The sequence below is a fragment of the Halyomorpha halys genome, unplaced genomic scaffold (genome assembly GCF_000696795.3).
Source record: "Halyomorpha halys isolate HHAL.00 unplaced genomic scaffold, Hhal_1.1 Scaffold1151.1, whole genome shotgun sequence".
NCBI lineage: Eukaryota > Metazoa > Arthropoda > Insecta > Hemiptera > Pentatomidae > Halyomorpha > Halyomorpha halys.
In genome coordinates this window covers 179008-185372 of record NW_027106607.1, presented here as the reverse complement: position 1 = coordinate 185372, position 6365 = coordinate 179008, and the positions used below count along the sequence as shown (strand labels likewise).

The 6365-nt window shown below is 34.8% G+C and overlaps 1 protein-coding gene across 2 annotated transcripts in view; it reads left to right on the top strand.

Annotated features, from left to right (window-relative positions):
• The first annotated feature begins 4188 nt into the window (after positions 1–4188).
• The window catches only part of LOC106688544 (uncharacterized), a 25211-nt gene continuing 23034 nt past the window's right edge, over positions 4189–6365 (top strand). The window contains exon 1 of one of the 2 annotated variants that reach the window (XM_014433049.2): positions 4189–4314. In XM_014433049.2, coding sequence (XP_014288535.1) covers positions 4226–4314 — 89 coding nt within the window. In that variant the 5' untranslated portion in view covers positions 4189–4225. Of the gene's footprint in view, positions 4315–4691; positions 4738–6365 lie in introns of those variants that run through there. The other variant, XM_067044981.1, reaches the window with a different exon arrangement.

Here is a 6365-nt window from a genome sequence, read left to right as displayed (position 1 = left end):
CTGGTTGAAAGGCTCGATGAAAAATAGAGGAAGTCGATATTTTTCCGTGGGGTGTACCACATTAGCAATATGGCGAACATTGTGACCCAATTCCTCCAAGTCACTCTTGATGGCTGTTACGGCTTGTCTTCTTTTAGTTGGTAACAGTGGAAGTCGTAATTCTTCTCCGATAGATGCCTAACTAGGCTTTTTTAGTGGTCTTTATTTGTTGTGGTAATCTTGGTATCTTTTCTATTGGTATAGTACTTAATATTCGGTTGTCCAATGACTTCTGATATTTTTTTACCAAACTCCAAGAAGTCGTAGATATTGTTGACGAAAATAATATCAAGGGTAAATGGAGAATCAAGTTGGGAGGTAAAATGTACAAATGTCATTTTGCGCCGAAAAACGCGGGGGCTCGGATTGGGGCAATCAATCAGGCCGCGGACTGGAGCCGAAGCTAGAGGGAATATGACGATATCTTTTTTAAAGAAGGGGCATGCTCGGGACGACCGGGAGGACGGTCCATGTGATCTTACTAAAACAAGACAAAGTGACATATGTGAAAGAGAGGAGATACCCGTAGGTTCTCTATACACACGCCTGATATTATCTTCCACAGTCGGGGTCACGATAACCTTTCTGACTTTCTTGAGTAGGTTGTTGAGTGGGACGAGGTATTACGCCATTTCTGGTACAAATCTCCTGTGATAATTCAAAGTTCCCATCAATCTCCAAACTCCTTTCACATCCCTAGCCACTGTCATCTTCCTTATAGTTGCCACTTTATCGGCATCGGGTTTAACTCCCTCACTCGAAATCGTGTGCCCCAAAAAATGTATTTGTTTCTTCCCCAATAATGATTTCTCTCCCGATAATTTGAGCCTTAACAGCCTGATTCTCTGGAATTCACTGTATAAATGTTGCACATGTTCGTCTTCGTTCTTCCTGAACACTAGAAGATCATCCATATAAATCTGACATACAGATTCGTTGATTCCCCTCAAATACCCCTCCATCAGGCGCTAAAGGTTATGGGAGCATTTTTGAGACCAAACGGGATCCTTCTAAATTCATTGTGTCCTCTCTCGAATGTGAATGCCTTCTTATGTTGATCCTTAGGGTACACTTTTATTTGATGATATCCGGCCTCTAATGTGCTGAATACCGTCGTTGAAAATTGGACTTGAAGACACTTTTCGAGGGAGGGAGTTAAACCCGACGCGGATAAAGTAGCAGCTATAAGGTAGATGGCGGTACCTAGGGATGTGAATGGAGTTCGGAGTTTGATGGGGACTTATTACCGGAGATTTGTACCAGAAATGGCGGAATACCTAGTCCCACTCAATAACCTACTCATGAAAGCCAGAAAGGTTATCATGACCCCGAAGGTGGAAGATAATACAGGCGGTGCATGGAGAAGCTGTAGCAGGAGCCAGTGCTTTCATTCCAGGACTTCACTCGGCAATTTTATATCCCCACAGACACCAATGAGTACGCGCTGGGAACAATGTCTCAGGATGTTGATGAAGATCACGCGTGTCACGTGTGGCGTACGCTAGTAGGCGCCTGACAGAGATGGAAACCAGATGCAGTGCGCTGGAACGGGAGCTCATGGGTATAGTGTGGGCTTTTGACCACTTCAGGCCTATGTGTTCGGGAGAAAGTTTAAAGTACACACTGACCATAGGTCCTTACAAGAGGTGGGAAAATTGAAGAAGTCTTCAGCCAGGATTACTTAAAAATAATTCGATTGGCGCGAGATCACATAATCGATTTTTTTTTTCATTTTTAGAACCCCCGAAATGTTATGAATGGACCCTAATATGTTAGGGAAACCACTAATTAGGTTAAAGAATTAGTTCCCCTAAAATAAAGGGACTAATTTAGCGGTTGGTAAACCCCAAAAGCTAAGTTAGTTCCTATTTTTTTAGGGGAATGATTCTAATTCTGACAACTATTTAGCTATTAGTTTTGTCCTTAGCTAGCTAATGCCCTACTCTGACTGTGGTAAGGCGCTATGCTACTAACTCCAAGACCCCAGGTTCCGATCCGGCTAGGCAGATAGTTATTTTCTGTTACACTGTAGCCGTGAGTCAACCCTCTGGGTTATGAAGCCCTCCTGAGTTTCATCCAGTGTCATAAACTGGGTACTCTTAAACGGGGAAAAATCTGGCAGTAAGAAAAAATCACCTCTTTGTATAACTGTTGTTCTAAAATCTGCTTCCTTGCAAAGTACTCGCAGTACTCATACATAATCACATAACCCTTCATGTCTTCAAGGGCTTCGCATTATTATCATTAACATATAAATTTAATGGTAAATAAACTAAATGAACAATCATAAACTCAACCATATTAGTCATTTCGGGCAATTTTCAACCGGGATTGTTCATTCACACTAGTGCAGAATATAGGGTTTCTCTCATAGCGAACTTATCGTAGGAGAAATCGAAAAGCAGTGGGAGTGGTTCAGGATAAGCCAGATCATTAATGGATTCCACTAATACTAAATCTCTTGAATAATTGGATCTAAAAGGGCCGCATCGGGCGGTAGCTTCAACCAAGTAACTATTCTATCAGTACTTTAAATTCTCATATAAATTTGGCTATAATAATAGCTTTCCCCTCTTGGTATATGTTAAACTAAAATTGATATTTCTTAATCCTTCCTCACCTTTGCAATGGTCTTTTCTCTACCATTGTTGTTATAAAAGAGTATTTTTTTACATTTATTTGAAAATCGATTATTAAATCTCATCGTAAGCTTAGTCCTTACAATATAGGTCATTACTTTCTATGTCCAAGCACTTCTCTAAAATAAAACGTTCTTGGGGGAAAACAAACTCAACTGGTTTTCGCCTTGGGATTAAGATAAAATAATGGTTCAAGATTTGACATACAGTGGAAAATCTATCCACTATTCGCCTGAGTTTATGAATTGTTACCACACAATTCATTGTGTGCCATTCTATTAAAATGGCAAACAATAACTGTTAGTAAGGAATAAATAATTGAGTATCTCTAAGGCTCTGTATTAATGTTAGCTTGGTAAAAAGCCTGTTAAAAAAAACAACAAAAAAAAACCTGTTCAAACAGACTCTACATTTTAAAGAAAAAGTGAAAATTTCCAACAAAGTTTCTTGAATGTTCCAATTTAGTTGTCTGATTTATTTCTTTTTCCTGTACTTAGTGCATACATAAAACTTGAAATTAAACTTACGTCTGCCCAGTACTATGATTTCAGCCATTTCCTCTCTACCCCCTAGACCTTATGACAGTTATTCCAGTGCTTTTATTGAGGTCTGTAGGATCTTGTAGGATGAGACCGGTGTTAGCTACTTTACAGACAAGAAGGCAAAAGGTTTTTTTATATGACCTCAGGCAAATGAATTATTTGTTATTTCTAGGGACGTGTTTTACATTTCTTGCTCCAATGCTCATTTTATATTAATTCTAATCTGGATTATCTCTATAGGAAGTTTGGTGAGTAAATTCATGAAAAAAAATTTTCTCTTGAGGTTAATGACTTCCAATTTAATGACATTTTTATTAAAATTATTACCACATGGTACAACGTTTCGGGACCACTGTCCCATATTCATGCACCTTAAACCTCATAATTTCTTCTAGGAAATCGTGTCATAATTTGTGCATCTTCACTACTCCTTAGCTCAGCCATCACTCTATGTTTCTTTGATATAGAAAGAAACATAGAGTGATGGCTGAGCTAAGGAGTAGTGAAGATGCACAAATTATGACACGATTTCCTAGAAGAAATTGTGAGGTTTAAGGTGCATGAATATGGGACAGTGGTCCCGAAACGTTGTACCATGTGGTGATAATTTTAATACAAATGTCATTAAATTAGAAGTCATTAACCTCAAAAGAAAACATTTTTTTATTAATATTTTAATTATTTTCCTTCGTTAAAATGAAAACTGCATTACTTTTTAATTAACTTACTTAATTATTTAACCAAATTGTACTTATGTATTACTGTATGAATCTATTATTACTCGAAATTGAAATTATTGAGTTAATAAGGGTATAATATTAATAGTTTTACATTATTGAGTCTAAAAATCTCTTAAAAAGGTATATAACCTCATCGATGTAAAGAATGAATACTTGGGTTATATTTTAAGAACATGATTTTAGAAGAGTATATTATCAGCCCTAATGACAAAAGAGAGATAACATAGTTTACTTTGCGGTATCCGATAAAGAGACAACAGTTGTAATGTTACAAGAACTTATATGTGTAGCTTTGGTTAGTGTGATTGGTGCTGCTCTTTATGTACTATTTGTAAGAAGCCTGACGTGGGCGGTGTAAGTAATCTTTCTTTAATATTTATCACCACGTTTGCAACAAGAGTTAATATCTTTTTGAATCCAATTCAGGGAGGGATTGCGAAATTGTGGAAGATAATATAATTATCCAAAACTCCAATTTTAACTTATACTAATGTAATAAGCTCATATATACTACAGTACACTTCATGTGAAAAAATCGAAAACGTGATATTGTCGGACACCTGGGCCCTGTTTCGTAATAAAAGATAATAGTATTTGTCCATAAATACAAGTATAGATGTACAAGTAGTGATAATATCACTAGTACTTATTTTTTCATAATAGGGATGACAATTAGTGATAGTTAAAAAGTACTTAAGTACAAGTTACTATTATGCAAGTCAGTGTAATTTTGTTTGTACTTTATTATGAAGCAGGACCCTAGGGTCTCCGAAGGAGGTAAATATGGACCGATGAATGACTGACTTATTTATCAAAATCAATATTCCATTTATTATAAAAAGAATTTAGAATGTAACTAAATATATAACAAATAATAAAATTTAACGTTAAAATGTATCGTAGGTAAACATTTAAATAAGTGAAATAAAAAACATGTTAAATATAATTAATCATGAAGTTATTCAGTCCAAGTTTGATAAAAACATTATAACCTTGCAAATGATTTTAGCAATTTCAATTATATGGATTTTTCTCATAACTTGTTAAAAATACTTTTTAATCACTATTTAATGAAAAATACATGGAGCACTAACAACGCAAGAAGCCTGAAAAAAAATCGAGAATTTGAACAGGAAAGAATCAAAATCAAGTCTGCATTTGTAAACAATACTTGGGAAATAATGATTAGTCGATTATATAGGATTTGTTTTAATTAAGCCAATAATTAAGTACATGGCCCATACTTTGTACTGGATTGGGTCTTCTTCCTCTTTTTCAGGTACGGTTTCTTACATTTAAATTCGAATTCTTTAAATCGTCTCTATTCAGGCAGAAACAAAAAATGTTTGAGTTCAAAAGAGAGTCGTGTAAAGGTTATTTCATTATTATAAAATATAAAAAAAATTATTTTATGCTATTCTGGGATAGTAAAAATACTTAATACTAACTGTATTTCAACAGGATTAATATTCAACTAATTAAATAATTAAATCATAAGAATCAGTTAAATTAATCATAGTTAATAAAAAAGATAGTTAATAACATGACAGTGTTAAATAACAAAGATTAGATTTACAAAAAATAAAATAAGTTATATTAGTATTAAATCTACATAAAAAAAGGAAAATACACAGCTCGGAGGTGAATAATTTCACTTCTATTGGCTTTAATGTACCACACAGCTCTATTTATAAAACGTGCAGAGCTCAACGTTTTATGTTTGCTTTGCAGTTGATACTTTCTACAAGACAAAATGATAACTTGCGTGAAATTTAGGATTTTTTATAATAAAATAAACTTCCAGTGTTCTATCGGCCAAGGTCACAAATTTGTATTTTTAATGTCAGTCCAAAACCAAACACCATATATTACAAAATGAGAACTAGCATATCTAATGCATAACTATTAAAATGTATTTGATAAGATCCGAAAGATCCTGAATTGGCTGATACAAGTTTTTGGGCAAATATATTGGCACAATGTTTTCTCACCAATGGTCATTACATTTGGTAAGGTTAAAATGTTCCGACAGTTCACTGTCAAGGCTTATACATATCAAAGTCAAACGTGGCAGTAATCCATAAAGACCTAAATGTTCCTTATGTAACCGATCTAGCCCGAACCCGATATTATTCCTCCCATAATAAACTCCCTAACCACCCAAATCCACTAGTTTCTAACCTTGCTTCCTCTTCCATTCCTGGCAATCCTCCGAGGCGCCTGAAAAGAAGATCAAGGTCAAGGCCTCGTGACCTTATATTGTAAACTGTTTTTAGAGTTCTTCTACTGGGTAGTTTCTCTACATGCTGTATCATATCATTATGTCATTATGATCAAATTTACTTGTATTTTTTATAAAGTTGTAAATATCAATAACTAAATAAAAAAAATAAATAAAAATAAAA